Raw genomic sequence first — 24,174 nt, 5'->3', positions numbered from 1 at the left:
CCTAAAAATACAAACATTCCTCTCATGCACATAATCCCTCATGAGGCATAATTTCCAAGGAAAATAGTAAACCCCTCTTCAGATAATTAGTAGGGGGAAAAAAAGACAAAAAACAAAAACTTTTTTCCAGGAGAGATAATGCTTGTACAAACTTATTTCTTTACAAGTTGGCATTGCTTCTTGTCTGACTACATTTCTCTTTGATGCATTTTTGATCAGTTATTCCTATCTAGTAACTCTTAAAAGTTATCAGCCAAGCTGGGTTAGGCAGTCTAGAGGATAGCCCCCAAAGACTTCTGGTTGGATTTACTACTCACTTCTAATACAATGGCAGTAGTGGTGAGATACCACTTCTGAGATTAGGTTATAAGAGACTATGGGCAGTCTTGGGTACTCTCTATTGCTCACCCTATGGGAAAGCAGCTACCACACTGTGTGAAAAGCCCATGTGTGGAGAACCTAGGCCTACCAACCACCATATGAGCGTACTTGGAAGCAGATCCTCCTACCCCTCAGTGAAGCCTTCAGATGAGATCACAGCCCCCAACTGTAGCTTGACTACAAACTCATGAAAGACCTTGGGTCAGAGGCTCTTTGCTAAGCTGTAACCAAATTTCTGACCCACAGAAACTGTGAGATAATTAACATTTGTTGGTTTAAGCTGCTAAATTTTGGATTAATTTGTTACCCAACAATTGATAACTAACACAGTACCTCAGACAAATTATCAAATTAACTGGCTAAAAATGGGAAGTTTCCTACTCAACTGGAAAAAGAGAATAAAATTTTTCCTTCATTCTCAGATCTGCTCAATTTTGTAAGCCATTTTCTTAGGGGGTAAAAACCCTCCTATCTCATAAATATGGTTACCATACTCCAAATATTAAAAGGACAAGGAAAGCAGAAATGAAAAACATAAATTAGCTTCACTTTGCAATAATAAAGATCATCATATACTGATTTGGAGAGAAACATCTAGGATCCTTGAAAATAAAAATTCAATTTGTTAAAATAAGTAGACTCAGTTATTAAATTACTAACTATATACAGAACCTAAAAATAAAAACAAAAAATTTCAATGAGGATTCGAATTTATGTAACTTCATCTAATATTTAATTGGAACACCCGACATAGAAGAGAGCAGAGACCAGTTACAAAGAAACAAACAAGAGACAAATTAAGAATTTGCCAAATTTCTAACACAAGTTTGATGGCTGAAGCACCTGGCAAAGCCATCATGTCCTTAAGTGTTTGCATTCATATTACTGAAAAGTAAGTAAAGAACTGAAAACTGCCTATGCATCAAGAAAACACTCTACTTGAAAAGCAACACTTGGGCTAGAAAAGAGTAATCTTTGCCATTTCTCGTCTTTATTCCATAATGAGGCTAGGACACCACCTGGGGTCCCAAGTTAACCTAGATACTCCATGGCCTAGAAACACAAGGAACACACCTACTCCCGCCTCCTGATACAGATTCCACATTTTAACAAGCCATTACAGCTGTCACTCAAAGTGTTCTGCACTGCCATTGGTCCCAAAGTCTTGCTGGTTGGCAAGTTTCTGCCAACTGGCAAACACCGGTTGTCTTTATTTTCGAGAAGAAAAGGGTATGCAGAGAAAAGAGGCAAGAGCTCTGAAATCTCTTGTACCTGAGCGACCTGCGATCCCCACCGCCGCCGCGACGAATCGGCCTCTGGGCGGGGGCTTTTAGTAAAAAAAAAAAAAAAGGCTCAGCCAGGAACTGGTGCCCAGGCCATGGAGAAGCCGGTTCAAACTTTTACTTGTTCACGCCGGTGGAGGTATCAGCAGTGAGAATACCAGAAGCAGCACAGGATCCCTCTGAACTGAGCGCACGTCAAGCTGCGGCAGCCAGAGCCGCCGACTGTCCGACTTTTGACGTTTCCTATTGTTGCCGGAAGTGACGTTAGGGTTCTAAGCCTTAGAGAAGAAGCATTTTTATTTCCTGTGTTTACGATTCGCTATAGATTCCCTGTTTCTCACATAGCACCCCGAGCCACTCTAAACATCAACACTAGACAAACTTTTATTCTGCAACTTGGGATCGGACAGGCCGTTGAAAAACCTCTCCGCAGAGTCAGTCTCCACAGTGGTCTGGACAAACGTGGTGCGGAATCTGCAGCGAGGAATCGTGAAGCACCGAGGAGCCGGCAGCTTGTAAGGTCTTCCCGCGACGCGTGGCGGGCTTCGACCCACTGTTTAAATACAAACGGTCGACTCGAGGGGTGCGCCCAGGTGCAAGCATCCGGTTGCAGTGACTCGCTGCTGAAGGCTGGGTCCCGGTGGCTATCTCTGGTCGCATATGCTACCTCCCCCTCTCCCTGCTGTGCGGGGCCAGAGGCCTTCGGGGCCCTCTTCTTTGCTTGGCGGCTGCTGGGGAGGCTGCTGAGAGTGCGCCCCAGATTAAGCAGGGGAAGCCTCTCCACGCTGCCCTTACCGAGACCACGGGCGGGAGCGGATGACCAGGTCTGCCTTTTCATCCTTTTAAATCAAATGGAGGGAGGGGAGTCCTAGATATTGCCTTGCCTATATACCCAGCTGGTACAGCCTTATGATAAACAGCGAAATAAGAAGAATCGTGGCAGCGAATTCTCTCAGTTTAGGGGTAGGGTTGGGAAGTTACAGACTGATTTCCTTCAGTTGGAACCTATGAGCTAAGGAAAGATCCTACTCCGAAACGCTGACTAGAAGGAAGGGGTGAAAGTAGTGAGTTTTCCTTGCTTGCCTTTCCTTGGGTTTCCGTATTTCTCTACCTTCTAGACAACTTACTTTTTTTTCCCCTCGCTGCGAAAAAAATCAATCTTGGCATTTTGATTCCGAAATTATAGGTACACAGGACTATTTTTCTAAAATTATCCACGAATATTTTGTATTTGTGAGCAGTTTTAGGTGAACACAGCAGTCCTACTGAGCTCTATTCTTGTCCCATACCCCCTTTTTCTCCCCAATTTTCTGTGTTTTCCCTTTTACAGACCTTTCTACCTATCTCTTAGAGCAGTATTTCCGCTAATATCTTTTGAGAAAATTTCATAAACTTAATTTTACCTCATATCTACTCTATTTTTGATACACGGTTTTTAAATAATATGTAGTGTTGCAAGATACGTCACAAACTCTTAGCCATGGACCGTAATAATTAAAGTCAGTGTACTTGCTTCATTCTGAAGAAAAATCACTCTCAGTTCAATGGCAGTCCATTCAGAGGCATCCTTTAAGACCTCTAATCGCAATGAGATTGAGCTAGATTAAAAATCATAAACTGCAAAAAAAAAATCATAAACTGCTACTGTATACCTTTTTCACTACATCTCCCCCAATAAGTTTAGTCGAACAGGTCTGACTTGCAGAGAGAACTCCAGAGAGGATGCTAGGAAGCAGTATTGAGTCCATCTTAATGGTTGAAACTATGCTACAAGCAGAGTAATGACTCCTTTCTCTTAATTTCTTTTGATAAGGGTTAAAAGTGAAAACATTAATCATTTTTAAAATATAAGTTATTTTTTCATTTCTTAAAGTACTGTGCTAAAATGTGCATAACTTGTAGATTGTCTTCTTTTAATGTCTTAGTGTTTTTCACTTTTATAGTAGATTTAGCAAAGTCTTTCATGAAAATGTAGAACAGTAGCTGCCATTTTTTGTACAATTCTCACTTTTATTTATCCCTTTATTTTTTCTGTCCTGTTTTATTATCTCCTTCACCTACAGATCCAACCTGTACTTGTATCTTACTCTTCTCCAAAATACTTATTCTGCTGATACTGAAGAGGATGTGTTCCAAGGACATACTTTGTTGTCAGAAAGTCCATTATCAGAGGTAGAAATAATATGAGACATTGATATATGTTTCAGGACTTCAGGGAAAGGAAAGATACCATAAAGTGTTAAATAAAACAAAATTACATGTACTAGAAACATGGAATATACATTTGGAAGAATTAAACAAAGTTTGTGGAGGGAGATACAATTTATATTAAAGTTTTAGAATGTCTTAGGAGGAAAAGGTACCCTAGAAGAATCATATTAAGATAGGTGGGTCTGGAACTTAATACAATACTACATTGGCCAGTGGCAGTACCTAAGAATACATTTTTTTGCAGTTACAACCAGATTAGTTCCCACTTCATCTTTCCCAGGAAAGTAAAGGCTGGTCTTGGGAAGTCCTTTCTTACTGCTTCCCTATGTCCATCTCTCCCCTAGTCATCCTGAAAGGTGTTAAATAAGGCTTAATATCTTGGCCAATATTTTGTATAACGTGATTTCAGGATCACTTCCTCTTTTTCTAGTTATCTCCCATTTGGCAGTACCTGAAATTCCCTCTGCCTAAAAATGTAAATATTTAGAAGTAATTGATTAATGGAAAAATACTAAAATCTGTGCATGAATATATAAATTATACTCAATAACCTGTTCTTTACCATGTTGCTAAAAGAGAGGAGTCTTGGAACAGGAAGATACTGTGTTCCTAAAGAGAGGGGGAAGCAGAATTCAGTAGCTAGGGGCTTAAAATAGAAAGCCTACTAAATTTAGGATTTTGCAAATTGCTGACCTTATTACCTCTAGTTATGCATAAATACAGAGAAAGTGTGTAAGGAGTTAATTTTGTATCCTGGGCAACTACTAGAATGTTGACTGGGGGAAAAGATTATACTAACTCTACCTGATTTATGAATTGTTCTGTTTTGTTTTTAATGTCAATGACTTCATTTTAAAGGAGCTTCGTTCCCAGAGGATTCATTATTCAAGGTATTGTTACATATTTTCCTTCTATGAGGTGTCCATGAACAGTTACAAATAGATCTCTTTTAAGTGTGTTATTGGGCTTGCCTTACTGATTGACTAGACTTATAGTTTAGAAGCCTTTTAGCTCTTTCTAGCAAAGATTCTTAACCATTTATTTACCTGTCAGTATTTATTATATGAACCTCTTTGGGGAATAATCTCGAGAATTTAATAAAAGACCTACACCATACAATGAGTCATTTAAAAATATAATGCCATGGTATTTTCTTTGGAATTTAAAAAATGAACTATTTTATTTAAAATCTCAAATATTGTTCCTGTCTTTTGGTGCACATGTACATACCATACTCTGTTTCGTACATATATTCTCTGGAGTTGTATTCCTATTTCGTAGGCCCTTTATATGTCAACTTTAGTAGATAACGCCATAAAGTTTTCTAAAGTAATTGTACTAATTTACCCTTCCAGAGCATTGTGTGAGTTTCACATTTTGGGTTTACTTTGGAATTTCCTAATGATAAATAAGATTGAATATCTTTTCACTTGCTTACTCTTCCGTAAAGTTCTTGTTCAGGTCTCTTTCCCGTTTTCTATTGTTTTTCCTTTTCTTATTGCTTTGAAGGAAATTCTTTACATATTCTAGATATGAATCTTTTTGTTGGTTTTATAGATCAACAGCATCATTTTCTCTCAGTGGTTTATCTTTCCACTCTCTTGAAGGTGTCTTTTGATGAACAGAGTTGCTAATTTTAAGGTGGTTCATTTTAACAGTCATAAGGTAAGAAATCTTTCTCTACCTGAAGATCAAAGATATTCTCCTCTATGATCTCCAGCAAGCCTGGTTGTCTTACATTTTATGTTTAGGTCTTCAATAAACCTGGAATTAATTTGGTAAAAGATGTGAGGTACCATTTACATCAAGGGGTGAAGATTTATTTATTGTATCTGGATATTAAGTTGACATGGTACCATTTATTGAAAAACACCATCCTTTCTCCAGGGCTACTCAGCGTCAACTTTGTCATAAATCTAGCGTCAATATATGCATGGTCTTTTTCTGGACTCTTCTGTTCCATTGTTCTATTTGTACATATTTTCATTAATTCCAAATGTAATTTTATAATGAGTCTTGATATCCAGTGGTTAAATCTTCCAATTTTGATTTTTATCAAGATTGTGTTAGTTATCCTTTATCTTTTGCATTTCTGGATACATTTTCGAATCAGCCTGTCAATTTCCATCAAAAAAAAAAAAACCTTGAGAGATTTTTTTTTGGGGGGGTGGGGGGAATTCATTGAATCTGTGGATCAATTTTTTGAGTCTTCCAATTCTTAAACAAGTTGTATACTTTTTCTATTTAGGGCTTCTTTAATACATCTCAATAAAGTTTTAGGGTTTTTTGTTTTGAGGTCTTATACATCTTTTCTAGATTTATTCACATGTTTATGATACTTTTGAGGCTACTTGGTTTATACATAGAAAGTTTGTTTTAAAAATTGTATAATTACTTGAGGGATACAGAGAAATACAACTGGTTTTTATGTACTGGCCTTCTACCCAGCAGCAACCTTGCTAAATTCACTTATTTTTTTTGGACTCTTATATACAATTACGTCATCTGTGAATTAGGACAATTTTATTTTTTCCTTTTTAGTGTTTATTCCTTTTATTTCTTCTTCTTGCATTTTTGTGCTGTCTATGACCTGTAGTACAATGTTGAAGAGAAATGATGAGGGAACAAGATTCATTCCCAGTCTCAGGAACAAAGCTTCTGTTATTTTGAAGTATGATGTTTGCAGTAGGTTTTTTTTTTTTTTTTTTTGTAGATATCCTTCATCAAATGTACACAGTTCCCTTCTATTTCTAATGTTCTAAGAATTATATTACGAATGAATGTTGAATTTTATGAAATGTATTGAAATGATAACATTTTCTCCTTTATTTGTTAATGCACTGAATTATAGTAATTCATTTTTTGTTTTGCTTATACTTTGGATTATAATCCAATAGTATTAAATTAATTTTGTTGTTCAGGTAGTTTTGCCTTTGACCATTGGGAACTTTTTCATTTGTCTTCTATGTCCTATTGACATACCCCATCACTTTGGGATTGGTTTGTGTGTGTACTTTCTCACTTTCTGGAACTATGTAATACTTCAGGCTCATCTTGTATATGTTCTGTTCCAGTCTTAGAATTTAACCATTTCTACAGGGAGTCCTGGTTTCTTTTATTGGAGAACATTATACACACTAAGATCTGAATGTGAGGTGTGCTCTTTACTGCTGAGGTGTTGTTGTTTTTTTTAATCACTTTCAGCTGGCAGAGAAAGGAAATACATGTATACTAGCTGTCTATATACACATATCTAGAAATCCTTCAGTATATAACTATCTTTATCTATATTAAGCTGAACATGACTTCATCCTGGAATTTTCTAACTCTGATCGATTAGGCAGGCATGGCTCATGCTAGTCTCCTCTCCTTACTCTTCTATAAATTCCCACTCTAGCAGTAAGAAACTTCGACTTCTGTTCTGCCATATGTTTACTTAATTGTTCAATTCCAGTGTGTATGCATAGAAGTATCAGAATTAATTAATTCATAAGTACCTGGGAAACAACTTTATAAACTAGGGTACAGTGTTTATATGCAAGGATATTGCACTCATTTACAAAGTTACTTAGCACCTTGTCCACCCATCCGCTTCTATGAGGTTGTTTCACACACTGGTAATACAGTTAGATTCTGTTGTCACAGTCTGCATTCTGTCCTGGGGTTTCCCAGCTTCTAAATGGGTTTTTTAAAGGTTGCATACCTTAGGGTTCTCTTTGTGCTATCCAGTTTTATGGGTTTTGACAAATGCATACTGTCATGTATCTACCACTACAGTATCATACAGAATACTTTCACTACCCTAAAAGATTTCCCTACATTTACTTATTCAACCCTCTCTTCTCCTTCCCTCTGAGTCCTTGTTTAACCACTGATCTCTGTTGTTTTCACTGTCACTACAGTTTTGCTTTTTCCAGAATGTCATATAATTAAAATCATACAGTATGTAGCCTTTTCAGACTGGTTTCTTTCACTTAGGAAGATGCAATAAGGTCCATCCATGTCTTTTTGTTGCTGCTCATTTTCTTGTTGCTGACTAAATATCCTGTTGTATGTATGTACCACGATTTTTTTCATCCATTCACCTACTGAAGGACATTTTGGTTGCTTTCACTTTTTGACGATATGAATAGAGCTCCTATAAACATTCGTGTGCAAGATAGTATATGTACATACCTTGTTAGCATGATTGCTGATTGTATGGTAAGACTGTTTAGCTTTGTATCTGCTAAACTGTCCTGCAAAATGATTATACCATTTACATTTCTTCCAGCAATAAGTAAGAGTTTCTGTTGTTCCATATCCCATATATATTTGGTATAATTAGTTTTTTGGATTCTAGCCATTATAATAGGTCTGTAGTGGTATCTCTCTCTCTTTTTTTAAATTTGCAATCACCTAATGATATGTAATACTGAGCATCTTATATGATTGTTGTCATCTGTATGTCTTTTTTGGTGAGATGAATGTTCAGATGTTTTGCCTATTTCTTAATTGGCTGGGTTTTTTGTTTTTTTTTTTTTCTTTTATAAGAGTTCTTTGTCTATTTTGGGAACAAGTCTTTTATTCAATGTGTTTTGTAAATATTCTCTCCCGGTCTGTGAACTATCTTTTCATTCTTTTAACAGTGTCTTTTTAGAAAAGAAGTTTTAAATTTTAATGATGTACAGCTTATTTAAAAATTTATTGATTGTGCTCTGATATTATCTAAAAACTCATTGGTAAACCTGGGGATGCAGAGAGGTAGTTGCCTAGCTGAACAAAATATGTGGGAGAGGGTGAGGGGGGAGGGAAAGTAAAAATCTAGGGTTTAGTAGCTCCTTACATGGACTTTCGAATAATCATCCGTATTTCAGCCCCCTTGGTCTTACCCCTTAGCCTTTCATAAGCATTAAGGGCCCCTCATTTCTGAACTTATCTTGCTGCTGTTTGTTTCCTCTTAAATGGGCAGATAAAATTAGCCTGTCTCTGCTCTGCTAGGTTGGTTTTCACTTATTCATCTGCTTTCCATCTTCCAAACTTTTGTTGATACTTCTCCTGTCATGTGGAATCCCCTCTAATTCATTTTGCCCTGGTGAGTATATATGGTTTTTAATCATTTACTTTCATTTTAGTGATGTTTAAAACAAAAGAAATAAAGATAACATGAACTTAATCCACCATATTTTACAAGCCAAATCCTAAATTTTTTTTAACTCATCTATTTTTATTTTTTAAGCAAAGCATCTTTTTGGCAACTATGAGGTCAAAGCCCTGGAAATCTGTAATAAATTCCTTTGTCTCCATTTTTTTACTGAGTTTATTATGTAACCATTATAAGCATCTAAAATAGTCATTGATGGAGATTATTTCAGGTTGATTTCTCTTCCCAAATGGTACTTTGTTCAGAATAAACAATTTGGGAGAATATCATGAGACACATTGTAAGAATATGAACATAAGGCAAACATTTTTTTTGGTAAGGGAAGTATTTGGGGGAAAAAGCATATCTTATATTTGGGAATATACTGTAGATAGACGATCGTACTGGACCAGTAGGGAAGATAAGTTAGCACAGAAATAGCTAAGATAAGATAAATATGTTTAGTGCCTGTAAGAGATGTGAACAAAATAAAGTCAGAAATTGACTTAACCAGTGTTTTATGGATTTTTATTTTTAGGTGAAAAATTAGATTATTTCAAAAGCTGGAGCTGAATGTAATGTTAAATAATGGCAACAGGTGACTTAAAAAGAAGCTTACGGAACCTAGAACAAGTGCTTCGCTCACTAAATTATCCTCAAGAGGTGGATTGTGTTGGGTAAGCTCTGTATCAAACTTATTTGTTTTCTTTTTGATAATTATTTGAGGTAAGATTTAACATTGGGGGTGTATGTAAATAGAGACAAATTTTACCTGGGTTGTTTTAAAATTTTCCTTGAAATGATTAAATATTTTAGAAGGCAGGGAATTACAGGAGTTTTTTTATAAGTATGAATCAATGAAAAATTCTAACTTGAGGTTTAAAACACCTTTTAGAAGTAGAACCACAATATACATCTGTACCAGATATGGTTTCTATACAACTTTTTAACTCATTGAAGTATAATGGATCTCATTAATTATATAATTTGCTATCCTCTCACATTCAGTTAGATGGTATTTTTGATGTGGAAGATTCTAGTTAATGGGCTTCTTATGACAACTTACACCATGTGCAAAGATTGTTATTAAGCTAACTCATTTGATAGACCCCACTTGAACCTTTCACTGTAGTTTTCACTTTCCAAATAGGACTGACTGGCTTTGTAGTATGTAGCAACATGCATTTCTTCTGCATTCATGCTAATCTAAATATGGTACCCTTCTCATCTTCTATCCCTTAATATTTTTTTTTCTTCTTACCTGGGATTATTCATTGAAAGTATTCCCCACTAGAATATAAGCTGAAGACTGGTACTTTGTTTTGTTCATTGCAATATCCTCACATCTAGAATTGAGCCTGGCACATGTTAATAGCTAACTAGACATTTATTCAATGAGTAAGCATCAAGGGACAAGTCCAGATTAGCTATATGTTCAAGTAGTAGAGTAAAACTTGGTTAAAGAGTAAAAAAAGAGAATCCTGGAATAATGTGCATGACATGTAAGAGTGGATGTTCTAGGGATGTGCTTTACATACACGTGTGGATGGACTGTAGGGAGATCTGTAACCCCAAGGGATGGCAAAATGAAAGGATAGTGAGGACCGTGGGAGAAACCTGAGCTCTAATGACCGATTCCAGGCCTTCTGTGTGAGAATCAGAAGGTGCTCCACAGCATGTACCAATCATCCTGCTTGCTTACAACAGGGACATCTCTACTTTCTTGTCTTGCTGGGACTTAACCAGTTTGAATAGCCACATTTTCTTCTTACTACTTGAAGCATCATTTTAAGATACATTCTGGATAGGAATACTTGGAAAATATACCGATTATTCTCCTGTCTTTTGAGTTTGGAATCTAAACATTTGATTTTCTAACTGACTGAAGAGTATCATTAAGAACAGTAATTTTCAGACTATTTCACAACATAGCACTCTGCAGGGTCTATTGAAATAAGTAACACTACTTGCTGCTGCTTATTCAGGTTACCCCCCTCACCCACATACACACTCCCCCCACACATATTTTGATTCTTATATTTCTTATCCATTTTTAACCTTTTTTCAGCATCTCCCTTTTGTGTCAGTGTGCCAGTTTATAATATCTGTTTTATTACTATTTCTAATCAAAGTCCCTAGAAACTAGATAATCAAGATTTTTAAATTAAAACAAGAGGTATTAAATGTTGACCCCGGCTGTCTTCTAGTCAGAATGTGCATAAAATGGACAGATTTTGCTGTTCAAAAGTATTGTTTTCATTTCCTGTTTTGAATTAATGGACAAGGTTGCCAGAACAGTTTTCTCACTGGGTAGAGTATTACTGTACCCATAAATATAGAAGAAACAATTTATATTTGTCCTTAAATAAAATGTAATTCTAGCATTATATACTTGTTCTCTGCCTTTTAAAAAAAAATTGGGGTGAGGATGGGGAAATTTATGTATGTCTTGAATTTTGTGGAAAACAAATGTTTTCTGTAAGTGCATTTTTATGTCAGTTGAACACGTATAACTGGCTAATTGAACAAATACCTCCTTGCTTTGTTGTGGGAGAATCAGTGAAGATACTTCACATTGAGAAAATAAGGTCCATATGTGTAGACAAGTAGAAAACAGTACAGGACAGAGCATGAGGCACCAGACACTGAATGCCCTGAGACTCATTCTGTAAGAGATCAGTGTGGATCAGAAAATTGAGGATGGCTTCCTGGAAGGCTTGAGAGTTGCCAAATTATTTATTTATTTATTTTGAGAGTTCTTTTTTTTTTTTAAAGATTTTATTTATTTGTCAGAGAGAGAGCACAAACAGGGGGAGCGGCAGGCTCCCCACTGAGTAGGGAAGCTGAAGTGGGACTCGATCCCAGGACCCTGGGATCATGACCTGAGCCAAAGGCAGACGCTTAACTGACTGAGCCACCCAGGCGTCGCTTGCCAAATAATTTATAAGAGTGAATAACAGGCAGAAAAGAATGGGATACCTTTCTAGACTGGGGGAATTAGCATACTCTACTAAGACACAGATTTCTACTGAACTTGATACAAGTGGAAGATTGCAAACTGATAAGCCCAGTTACCGTAGATGCCTTTTCCAGCCCTATTTTCCCCTCTGTAACGTAGAATTCATGATATTTTACCTTCGCAGGTTTATTGTAAAGAGCAAATGAGGTAATGTAAAAAGGGTTTGCAAAACCATAAAGTGTACTCAAGCACTATAAGGTGGTACATTTGTTTAGAGAAAATGGACTGATCAAATAAGACTAAGCTTTGGAAATTCAAATACTGTGGTGAATAGACTGTACTGTTACTAAAGAGCTAACTGTTCTGGAAAATAAACTTATTTCATAGTAATTTGGCTATACTGAGTTAGAGTAGGGGATGGAATCTAGAGGGTTTTATCTCCTAATTATTTGGCTGGAGTGTTAATTTACAAAATTATTGACATCATATTTTATATTGCCTTTCTTATCTAACTTTGTGTAATTATGCTCATTAAATATCCTTTTCTTTTTCTCCCAAACAGTTTGGTAAAGGGAGATACAGCAGCATCCTTGCCCATCATTAGTTATTCCCTTACCTCATATTCACCTTATGTAGCAGAACTTCTGATGGAATCCAATATAGAGCTCATAGCGAAGAATGACTTGCGCTTTATAGATACCGTCTATAAGGTATTTTTGAATTTATGAAATAATTTCAGAAGTCATTGGATGATTTTTAAGAGTAATGTTTTATAATAACCCCTTATATATGTGCAACACATATAGTTGACAGTATTTTCATATGCATTTCTCATTTAGATGCAGTCCCTATTATAATCAAGATAATTTAAGCTCCCTTTATGTTTTATAATCTAATAAGTGGCAGTTGGTAAAAATGTCATTGGTTACCATTTGCTCTTTTTATATCAAATTTCAGTATAATTTGGCATGTTGGCAGAAGTTAGAAATGTGACTTTGAGTAGTTTGTGGTTTATAGAATTGTGATTAATTTAATTAGAGGGAACTAAAACTTTGAGATTTTATGTTCCTTGAGGTCTCGGACCATGTCTTATATCTACTCCAGTATCTACATTTGTACTCTGTGTATACTGAACTTCATCTCATAAGATTAAAGAATACCTCCAGATTATCGTTAATTTTTACTCAAGCACTGGTTTTCTCACTGTTAAAATAGTAAAACCCATTTATCAAATCAGTTTTTTTTTTAAGTAGTAAATTACATTTGATGAAATGGGAGCTTTTATGTGTATAGAGTCTGTTTAATCTTCCCTGTCTTTGCCTCTAACCCCAGCAAGCTTCCATGGAAACCTAAGAAGCACTTCTAAGAAATCCTAGGATTTTATAATATAGGCTTTGAAAATTGCTGGTCTAGTTAGTCTATTTCTCTCATTTACAAATGAGATACTGAAACTCAGAGGACTACTGACTTATCTAATAAATCATGTCGTGTAAGAATTAAATAAATTATGGTTTTCTGACATCTGGTATGGTATTCTTTATTATCTAGTAAGTTAAGGATTTTTTCTAGTACCAATGAGGATGTTTGAACTTTTTGATCATTGGCTATATTTTTTCATCTCCTTAGACAGCCATCTATTCTCTGCTACTTCCTACCTAGCTGTTTTCTACGTGAATACCTCTCCTACCTGGTCATGACTCACACCACTCCTATGAATCTCTTTAGTGCCTTTAATCTACTGGCATGATCCTCCTTCTCCTCTCAGAGATGTTACTACGTTCCTGAACAGGTGGCCATTTATCATTTTGGATTTTGATCTATTCCCTCTTTACAGCTTCTTCGTGATCAATTTAATTATAAACCTATCTTGACAAAAAAGCAGTTTCTCCAATGTGGATTTGCAGAATGGAAAATCCAAATTGTTTGTGATATTTTGAATTGTGTGATGAAAAAGCACAAGGAATTGAGTGGTCTTGAGAAGGTAATTTTATTAATTGATGTTAACTTATTCCAAGTGGCCCAGCATCTTAACATAGAAAGTCAATACCCTAGATAGACTAACACAGAAATACAATTACTGCATTGTTCACAGATTTGGGTAACCATATACCTGATGTTTCTTTTAAATACTGGTCACTTGTTTTCACACATTTGTGACTTTGAGCTACTAGTCCTAAGCTAACAGTTCAAACATAACACATTTTCCTCACTTCTTTAGTTTTCAAAAGACATGTCTCATTAGGTTCTTACCATTTGGCAGTTGTATTTCATATATGAAAATTTAAATTATATAATTTAAATATGTCAGCTTTCACGTAAAATTAAGTCTTAATACTTTTTTTTTTTAAGATTCCATCACAACAAAGAAAGAAAATCAGTTCAGTTAAGTCAGAACCTTCTTCAAGCACTGAGAAAACATCCACAGAACCTGTTGGCATTGACATCACTGGCAGGTTTATGACTTCAGGAAAGGTAAGAAAATACAAAGAAAATGTGTCAGTGCTAAGAATTATCTACCTAATTAATGTACAAGTTTCACTTTTCTGACTAGTAGCTAGTAAAACATTTTAGTCAGATATAGCATAAGGATTTTTAACAATGTATACTATATTATCTGGCGGACAGTCCTCACATTTTAAGAAGATAGAAATGTAAAATTGAACAATTTTTCTCTTTATGTTTCTAATCCCTACTTCTGCCTCACTTCCCAGGTAGAACACAGTGATTTGGAAACGCTGTATTATGTGGTCTTGACATGTACTCTAATGTATCTAGTCTTTCTAAAACATGGGAATGTATGAAGAGCATTCCATTAGCTATAGTGATAGGGTATATTATCCAGTGATTGATAGTCCTTAAACCTATAATCTGGTTTTGGGGTAGGTTTTTGAATATTTTCTCTTTGTTAATAAATATCTTACCTACCCTGTCTCCTTGGAATACTAGTGGCTGAATGAGTCCAGTGCATTTAGAGATAGCGTTTCTATCTCCAAGAGACATTGAGGGCAAAATATTACTTTATAACAATTAGTATATTTGCAGCTGTGTTCCACTTTGGGCAAACCATTTCTGAGATCAAAAGATAGCATATCAGATAAATAAGGTGTCATTAGATAAAAGATATGAATAGTTTCTGGCTGAAGTAAAATCTAGAGAATTATTTCTCCCCAGTCCAAACTGCATGAGTTGTATTAATAGAATCTATTAAAGAGATACTTTTATGTGCTTATAAAAAAGTTAACATTTTACTGAAGGGGAAATGTTAATTACTTTTTTTAATATAACTGTTTTGCTGCAGGTAATAAGAGCAATAAGAAAAGGAATTAAAAGATACATGGTTTCTGAATAAGTGCCCATACTTCTTGTACACTTGAATCTCTAACTTACCTAACTTGTTAGTTTTACACAATTTTATTTTCTAATTTCTAAGTGGTTTATATACAGTATCCTTCCCCAACTCGAATTTATATAAACAGGAATTTTCTTATACTGCTTTTTTGTAACCTTCCTGTGCTTAGCACAGGCATTGTAAGCACTTACTAAATATGAGCTATTATTATAACTAATATAATATATTAGTTGTATGATATATATTATAATATACAGTATTATATAATATATTAGTTATAATAATTATTATAACTAGTATAACTAAATATTATTTATATGCTAAATATATTTTTCAATCTTCTATTTCAGTTTTGGTGCTGAGTAATAATCTAAATTGTCCTAATAAGGTGCAAAATTTCAAGGCATTAAACTTTTTATTTTTTTAAGATTTTTTATTTATCTGAGAGAGAGAAAGAGAGAATGAGAGAGAGAGAGTGGGTGGGAGGGGGGAGGGATAGAAGGAGCAGCAGACTGCCCACTGAGCAGGGAACCCGACGTGGGACTCGATCCCAGGACCCTGAGATCATGACCTGAGCCGAAGGCAGGCACTTAAGGACTGAGCCACCCAGGCACCCTAAATTTGTTTTTAGTTTTCTTAAAACAAGTATTCTTTGTTATTAATCAAAATTTAATCAATGACACCAGATCTTTTCAGAAATTTGAGTGACTTTTAAAAGTATTCCAACTTATGGGGCGCCTGGGTGGCTCAGTTAAGAAACTGCCTTCGGCTTGGGTCATGATCTCAGGGTCCTGGGATCGAACCCTGCATTGGGCTCCCTGCTCCGCGGGAAGCCTGCTTCTCCCTCTCCCCTCCCCCTGCTTATGTTCCCTCTCTCACTGTCTCTCTGTCAAGTAAATAAATAAAATCTTAAAAAATAAATAAAGTATTCCAACTTAGAAAAGTTGGAAATAAATAACCTTTCCAACTTAGAAAAGTTGGAGTCAGTACTTTATAGGCAGAGATTGAGTCAATACTAAAGCCAATGGTCTCTTTTCCCAGTACCTTCTATAGAGTGTGATTTGTGAATTCTATCTTACATTATATGACATATTTATAGTGCATATGCAGTCTGTCTATAGTAAAGGAAGTAGGCAGAGAAGAGTCTTGTGTGAATGCATGGTTTGACCTCATGCCTTACTCTTAGGACTTTCCCTTTGTTATTATTAAGTTTGAATTATTAGCTGAAGGTCTAATATTTTCTGGCTTTTTTATTAGAAAAAAAATTGTAATGGGTCCTCCTCACAGAGCCAGTTCTTGATTATATGTTAATTATGTGGCAACCTATTATGAAATGTTCCAAACATTTATAAAAGTACTCATTCCCGGGGTGCCTGGGTGGCTCAGTTGGTTAAGCATCTGCCTTGGGCTTGGGTCATGATTCCAGGGTTCTGGGATCGAGCCCTGCATCGGGCTTCCTGCTCAGCGGGGAGACTGCTTCTCCCCCTGTCTGCTGCTCCCCCTGCTTGTGCTCTCTCTCGCTCTCTCTCTCTCTGTCAAATAAATAAATAAATAAATAATCTTTAAAAAAAAACGTATCTGTTCCCATCAGCAGTGTATCAACCCCTTCTTAATCTTGTTTCATCTGTATTGTAACCACTTTTCTAGCATCTTTCCCCCCAAATCTGAAACAATAGGAATTAAATCCCAGACATCATTGCATAGGTATTTCAATTTTTCTAGTACATAAGAATGCTTTAAAAATCAGAACAACAATTTCATCACAGAAAATATTAGTAATAGTAATAACAGTTTAATCAATAGTGTTTGATATATACCTTAATATGTTATTTAAACTTTGGTAAATCTTAAAGGGAAGATGGATATTTCTTCTGCAAAGTTACTATGTCTATGTTTAAAATAGTTGTATGAGGAAACCATTAAGCAGCTCTGACATATTTCTCTCTATGCAGAAAAAAGCTGTGGTGATCCGTCACCTGTATAACGAAGATGGTGTTAACATTCCTGAAGATACGATAAGTACCGTAACAGATGTTAGTGGAACATTTGATGTGTGTGACTTAAAGACGACTGAAATAAAGATTCCTGAAATAAAGTTCCCTGAAATCAAGTCTGAACAACAAGTAAGAATTTTGGACTTCTTTAACAGATGCCAGTATTTCTTTGATGTACATGATTACTTCAGCATCTAAACTTTGGAATGTCTCTGGCCTTTTGAATTATTTATCATAATACAATACCTTTGTTACCATTATTTAAGAATAAATAAGTGTACTGTATAGGATTCAATGGATATTATTTGCTGCTTATGTTTAGGGTACTGGGCCAGGTGTTATGGGTAAGAAAAAGATGGATAAGAGATAGTACTTTGCTTCAGGGAATTTACAGTCTGGTGAGAGATGGAGATACACTTCTTTGTACAGTCAGGGTTCTCTACTCTCTATTCCCTTCATTAATGAATGGAAAAACTACATTCCTGCCATTTCATTTTCCTTTTTGGGCCCTTGCCATCCCTTTCTCACTCTTAGAATACTTTTTCTATTACTTTATTGCCACGGACCCTATTAGAGTGTCTAGTCTGTACTGCTCCTGCTAAACATTTTCTGTCTTTCTTCTGTTTCTTGTAACTTCTGTACATCACATTATACAGTTGTCCCTTATAAAAACTACCACGTGGTCATGAAGGTTATTTTCTTTTTATAGCAAACTGAACAGTCTCAATGCACTGTCATTTCTTTGTCACTCCCTCTTAGCTTTGTGCTAGGGGCTATTACAAAAAAGTTAGTGACAGTTTTCTCTTACCACCAGGTGTTGTTCTAAGAGCTTTATGCAAATTAATCCTCATAAGAACCGCATAAAGTAGGTACTGGGGTTTTTTGGGGGGTTTTTTGTTTGTTTTTTTAATATATAAGGAAATTGAGACACCAAGGTCATACACCTCAGATGAGGTAGTTTTAGGGTCCAAGCATTCTGCTTCTACAGATCACACTCAACTCTCACGGTATACTGCCTGTTGTTAACTACTGAAATAACACAGTGCAGTGAAAATGGGGATACACTGAGTTTTAAAGGAATTTCAGTTCGTGTAATATAATTTTTAACCTCTCTATTCATTTTAGGATATTAAAATTAATCCTGAGATTACTGCACTACAGACTATGCTTGCTCAATGCCAAGAAAAGCTTCAGAAACTGACTTTGGTAGAGAGTAGATTAGACTCTTTGGAAGAAAAAATGAAAGGAAGAGTGATGGTAAATGAAAAAACGTGGACTAATCTTCTAAGTCGTGTCACTCTTCTTGAAACAGAAATGCTTTTGTCTAAAAAGGTATTATCTTTCCTTAACATTTATAGGATATCTCAGATACAATCAAGTTTTCATTCATTGTTAAGTGTATATTCTTTTAGAAAAGCGAATTAAGTTAATATTAAGGTAGTGGGAAAATGTTTAGTTGAAATGAGGTCCTATTTAGGTCCAGCCTATTTTATTGCTGTTGTGGTTATTGTTTTTCTCTTTATCAACTAAGATAACCTGGCAAAACTCTCTAGGTTCAGCTTTTAGAGCTGTTAATACTTGAACAGTTCTGAACATTTAAAATAAGGTAAGATAATGTTTGATTTTTTTTTTTTAAGGTTTTATTTATTTATTTTTGTGAGAGAGAGCACACGCACACACAAATCAGGGCTGGGCAGGGTAGAGGGAGAAGCAGACTCCCTGCTGAGCCTTGAACCCGATGCGGGACCCGATCCCAGGACCCTGGGATCATGACCTGAGCTGAAGGCAGACGCTCAACTGACTGAGCCACTCAGGCACCCGATAATGTTTGATTTTTATGAGAAGCTTGAAGTTATATTCTTTAATAGCACAAATGGCCTATTTTTATAGGGAAAAGAAAAGATGGACAGGAAAAATTAAAATCATGACTTCCTGTTTTCACTCATTTACTTTGATCAAATTATAAATTTCATAGAAACGGTTAACCAAATTTGCCATGGCCTTGTCAGATCTAAGAAATTTGTTTTTTTATTTACTTAGGATTTCAATTTCTGGTTCAATTAAAAATGTTTAAACATTCATCATGTCATCTTTATATTTATGCTTAACAATAAGAATATAAAACGAGTACATTTTTCTTTTCATTTTATTCTAAATACTAATCTGTATTCTTCCAGAATAATGAATATATAGACTTCAGTGAAACAAATGAAGACTATGAATCTAGTAATGACATGGATATTCTGAATCCTGGTAAGTTCTAATATTATGGCAGTGGTATTGGTGGTATGATAAGGAGTTTTCAGGATGATGACTTATATAGGTATTTGACTATTTTAATATTCCAAAGCCTTATTTTTTAGAAACTGCAGAACCCCTAAACATACTGAAGCCTAGGATTGCTAAAAAAGCCAGCTTACATATCTTACATGACATAGTGGTTCGGGCACTAAATTTATTAGACTACACATTTCAGATTGGTAAAATGTTTCCTCTTTGCATTTATCATTCATTCATTTATTCAACAAATTCTAAAGCTTAACTCTGAGATCCTTGAGATTAAGATCTTACCTTGTGTTCTGTCTAGCAGACAGAAATTAGGCCTGTATTTCTATCCAATATCTGTATATAGTGGAGCTCAATTTTTTATATAGTGAAAGAATATTGAATGCCTGCTATTTGCAAAACCTTGCCTTTTCCTGGGATGCCTGGGTGGCTCAGTCTGTTAAGCATCTACCTTTGGCTCAGGTCATGATCCCAGGATCCTGGGATCAAATCTTGCATGGGGCTCCTTGCTCAGCAGGGAGCCTGCTTCTCTCTATTGCTGCCGCTCTCCCTGCTTGTGCTCTCTCTCTTTCTCTGACAATAAATAAAATCTTAAAAAACAAAACAAAACTTGCCTTTTCCAACTTTGCTTTTGCATTTTCATGGTTATAATTTTATTAACATTATTACAGAACATACCTTTAACCCATTTAGCTAACACATATACAAGTTTAAGCCACTGTGCTAGGACTTAGACTGATGAGCAGACAGGCTACCATCTGAAATGGGTTTATAGATTATGAACAAGGTAAATGTCTGGTCTCAGAGTTTATCATCCAACTGTGATCAATTAAAAGAGTCAAGTTTATATATAAATTCTTACACTTTGCACCTTACATATACATGCTACATGGAAGCAGAGTTTGATCTCACTTGGAAGTTGAGAGCAGTAATTCACCAACCTGACTTTAGGATTGTATTAAGTTGGGAATGGTTTTTGTGAAGTCCGTGATTTCTTTTCCTTTTATCAGAAATGTGTTTCCATGGGGGCCTGTAAGGCATCTCTGTGTCTTGGTAAAAAATCAGTGAGAAGAGGCTTTTATTGTAAGGATTGGGTTTATGTTGGGTGATTTTGGAGACAGTTTATTAAAGAAGTGATGGTTCTTCTAGTTTGGGTGCTATCAGGAAGCAGGAACAGTTTGATGACCGATAAGAATGAAAAGGGGGCTGAAATTTTCAGTGGAAAAAAAGAAGCACTCATGTTAGTTGGGAGAGCTGGTCATTTGTGTGTTTACTGCTTACATGGTGTCCCTGTCCATATTCATACATGACAGTGGTCTTATTTTGTTTCATCACGGTAATGAAGTGGCTTCATATGATGTTCATTTTTTATGAAATTTTTTGTGTTCAATTACAGTTCAGTAATTGTTAATTACTAGATAGGGCATGATTTAATAGCAGCATGTTTTATCTGTGATGTTTATAATTGATTGAGTTGTAGGAAAAATTTGCCATCATTTTGTTGAATGAATGGTATCAGCATACTGGAACTGGAAGTTTTTTCAATTCTTTAGGAAAAAAGAAATCGGTAAACTCTGAATTTTAATCATTGTTTTTTCCATACACTTTAACTTAGGATAGAATGTTTCTTGATTTTTAAAAAGTATAGTCAGTGTTAGTAATAGTTACCACCACTTTAAGAAAGGAATATACCTGAGTCGGTAGCTTATACTTAAAACTTACGAACTTGTCTATTTATTCAATTGATTGCTGTGATAAAGGTAATAGTACCTTTTGTCATTTTTACTGGCCTACTTTTAACATCTAGATCTCTATGTCTAGGTTGTTATCTTAAAAGAATAAAAATTTATCTGGATCTATACCTGTAGCCATTTCATAGTAAAATATCTGTTTTTCTTCAATTTATACATAAAATTTTTAGATATGACTCCACTGTGAAAGGAAGATAACCTAAAAATGAATTTCTCCACAGATAGAAAAAGCAAAGATGAGAGGCAAACAAGTATTCCTCTATCCTCTGGTTATAGTACAGTGTCATCAGATTCAACTCCCAGAACCTCAACTGGTAGTTACTGTGGTTTGAAAGAGAATTCAGAGGTAAGAAAAACTGGCAACTGTTTAGATGATTTCCTTTCTAAGGTCAGGAGAACAAGCAAGCATTAGATTTAGTTGGAGATGCCATTGGCAAGAAAAATAGCAAAACTATAAATCTTAATCTCTCGTAAAAATTCTTTATGATAAGTAAATAGTACTTAATGCAGTGTTTTAGAGTGTGTTTTACATGTTCAAGGTCCATCTTTGATGATGGTTTACTTTGAGAAATCACCTAAATTTGTTGCTTTTTAAATTAAAGGAAACAACAATCCAGAAAATGGAAAGGATGAAAAAAATGTAAGTAACAGAAAGGGGCAACAGAAATTCATTTCTCTATAGGGAATTGTATTGGATTACAGTATATATAGAAAGTGCATATGTGTTTTAAACCTTAAAGGTCTCTCAATCAGGTGTGGAATTTCCTTCAGGACTCTAGTGGATAATAAATCCACCTACAGTTAAGTGTTTGTGAGATGAGTCACTGTTTTGGTTTCCAACAAGTGATGTAAAACATTGTTAATGGAATTAATTGTGGGATTAAACAGTGCAGAGATATTTTTGGTTGAAAGTTAATCAAGAGTATTATCTACTTTTGATTACTGATTTAGCAAAATAATATATGTTGGTGGATGGTTTGGAGACATTTTAAGTATTATTAAAATATTGCCAGTCTTTCAGACAGTTATTGGTAAAGCACTACTAAAAATGATACTTGTATCTTGTACAAATGTGAAACGACAAATGATTAAAGAGCAATGAAAAGGAAATATGAAATGAACTTGCGTAAGTAATATGCAGGCTACTACTTTAATGAACTATATTGTTTTGAAATTTCATAGTTATTAAAATAACTTACACTCTAAGAATTAAAGACTCATAATTGACTTTGGTTGCAATTTCTCCCCTCTGGCCATAGTATCTACTTAAGTTATTATTTATACCTATAGATAAGAAAAATACTGAAATTTATTTTAGGTTCAGAAACATAATTTCAGCCATTTAAATCCTATGCCTCATTATGAACTTTTTTTTTTACTTAATATTATTTGTTGTATTGCAGGTTTGAAGAAACCGCAGAGTTACTGAAATGTCCAAATCACCAGTTATAGAATTTTCTGCGTGAACTTCTCTAGGCCTTTGGCTACTGTACATGTTGTATATTTTAAGAATTCTCTATAAATTTTAATATACTGCAATATTTTTATGAAGAATTTGAATTCCATTTGGTATATGAGTTTTTTCAATATTGAATAAATACTTATTTTTATGCTATGATTACACTTCTTTACTCTGTTTTACTTTTTTAAGGAAAACTTATGTGCCAGTACATTTCTTTTACAGAGTGAAGTCATTACAGCACTGTATTTTTGTGTTGACATTTGTTGGCAGTGTGCTAAGTAATATGTTTTTTAAAGTACAGACTTGTGGACCATGGTTTACATCCTGTTGGAAACATTCCAACTGGGACTTGTGTATTGTACCCAGGAGGCTCTCATGCACACCATCTTGCCATCTGTACTGACTAATATGTTGTAATGAAAAGGCAGAAATGCTCATTGAAAATTAAATAAAATACAATTTTATGTTTAATAAGAAAGGAGTTATACATTTTCAGTTAACACTGAAAAGAGTGAGGGTATGATTTTCTTTTTGTATTTAGCAACAGGTCAGAAAGTTCACCATGAAAAATGTGTTGAGTATTTTAGTGCTCTATTCCATAACACATTTTAAGATCAGCAGCACAGACACAGATGGTGGCCATCCAATATTACAAGATACACAGTATGGTTTTTGTTTTCTTTTAAGTGATGGGAAGTTACATATTTTTCTAGAGAGAGAAAGGTCTTAGATGAAGTTAAATCAAGAGAAAAATGAAATTCACTTTCAATTACTAGATATGTTACTAGACAAATGATCTTTTTTTTAACTTTATACATGAAAAATATAATAATAACCCTGGGTAATCTTTAAGAAAATTGATTCCATTATTTGGAAGGAAAAAAGGTGTTTTTTCTTTTTTATTATTATTTAGATCATCTGATTGTATTTTATTATCTGTTTATATTCTGTGTAATTTGATATTGTCACATGAAACTAACATTAAAAGTTGATGTTAAATTCTGTAGAAATAAGGCATTTTTAGTATTGTAACACGTTTACTCATTAGACTTTAAAATTTATGAATTTTTAAGGTTAGCATACAAGCTTAAATTTAGTAGAATTTCAGTAAATATTTCTAGAATTAATGAACCCACTTAGGTTTTTTTTATTATAAAAAATATAAAAATCAAGATATTAACAGTTATAAAAGAAAAATCTGTTAACTTCTAGAATATCTGTACCAGCATGGAATTATAGCACCACCTTGTGGTTCATATACCAGTATTTTACCTTTTATTAAAACAAGTGATTTCCCATAAAACTTACTTTATATTTTCAATTTAAGAAAAGAAACATTTTTCAGGTTTTCTTGTACAACACAGAAGAAAAAGTAA

The 24,174-nt window shown here is 34.8% G+C and overlaps 2 protein-coding genes across 5 annotated transcripts in view; one reads left to right on the top strand and one right to left on the bottom strand.

The window, feature by feature from the left end:
• FBXO8 (F-box protein 8) overlaps positions 1 to 2,482 on the bottom strand; it is a 47,888-nt gene extending 45,406 nt beyond the window's left edge. Inside the window, exon 1 of the mRNA XM_021698723.2 lies at positions 1,654 to 2,482. The gene's annotated coding sequence lies outside the window, so the exon portion shown is untranslated. The remainder of the gene's footprint in view (positions 1 to 1,653) is intronic.
• On the top strand, positions 2,428 to 23,508 carry CEP44 (centrosomal protein 44). 4 transcript variants are annotated; one of them, XM_021698721.1, is made up of 13 exons: positions 2,428 to 2,488; positions 3,728 to 3,836; positions 4,734 to 4,765; positions 9,536 to 9,674; positions 12,519 to 12,666; positions 13,791 to 13,937; positions 14,306 to 14,428; positions 17,258 to 17,428; positions 18,425 to 18,556; positions 19,477 to 19,552; positions 21,558 to 21,682; positions 21,939 to 21,976; positions 22,740 to 22,882. In XM_021698721.1, the coding sequence occupies exons 4-13, from the start codon at positions 9,586 to 9,588 to the stop codon at positions 22,786 to 22,788; spliced, it is 1,098 nt and encodes a 365-aa protein (XP_021554396.1). In that variant the 5' UTR covers positions 2,428 to 2,488; positions 3,728 to 3,836; positions 4,734 to 4,765; positions 9,536 to 9,585; the 3' UTR covers positions 22,789 to 22,882. The 4 variants fall into 4 exon arrangements, with proteins under 4 accessions (XP_021554396.1, XP_021554394.1, XP_021554397.1 ...); XM_021698719.1 differs by having other exon boundaries at positions 18,425 to 18,631; XM_021698722.1 differs by lacking the exon at positions 21,939 to 21,976 and having other exon boundaries at positions 18,425 to 18,631; positions 22,740 to 23,508.
• Positions 23,509 to 24,174: the final 666 nt, after the last annotated feature.

This window comes from Neomonachus schauinslandi, chromosome 2 (genome assembly GCF_002201575.2).
Source record: "Neomonachus schauinslandi chromosome 2, ASM220157v2, whole genome shotgun sequence".
In the NCBI taxonomy this organism is placed as follows: domain Eukaryota; kingdom Metazoa; phylum Chordata; class Mammalia; order Carnivora; family Phocidae; genus Neomonachus; species Neomonachus schauinslandi.
This window is presented reverse-complemented; position numbering and strand designations above follow the sequence as displayed.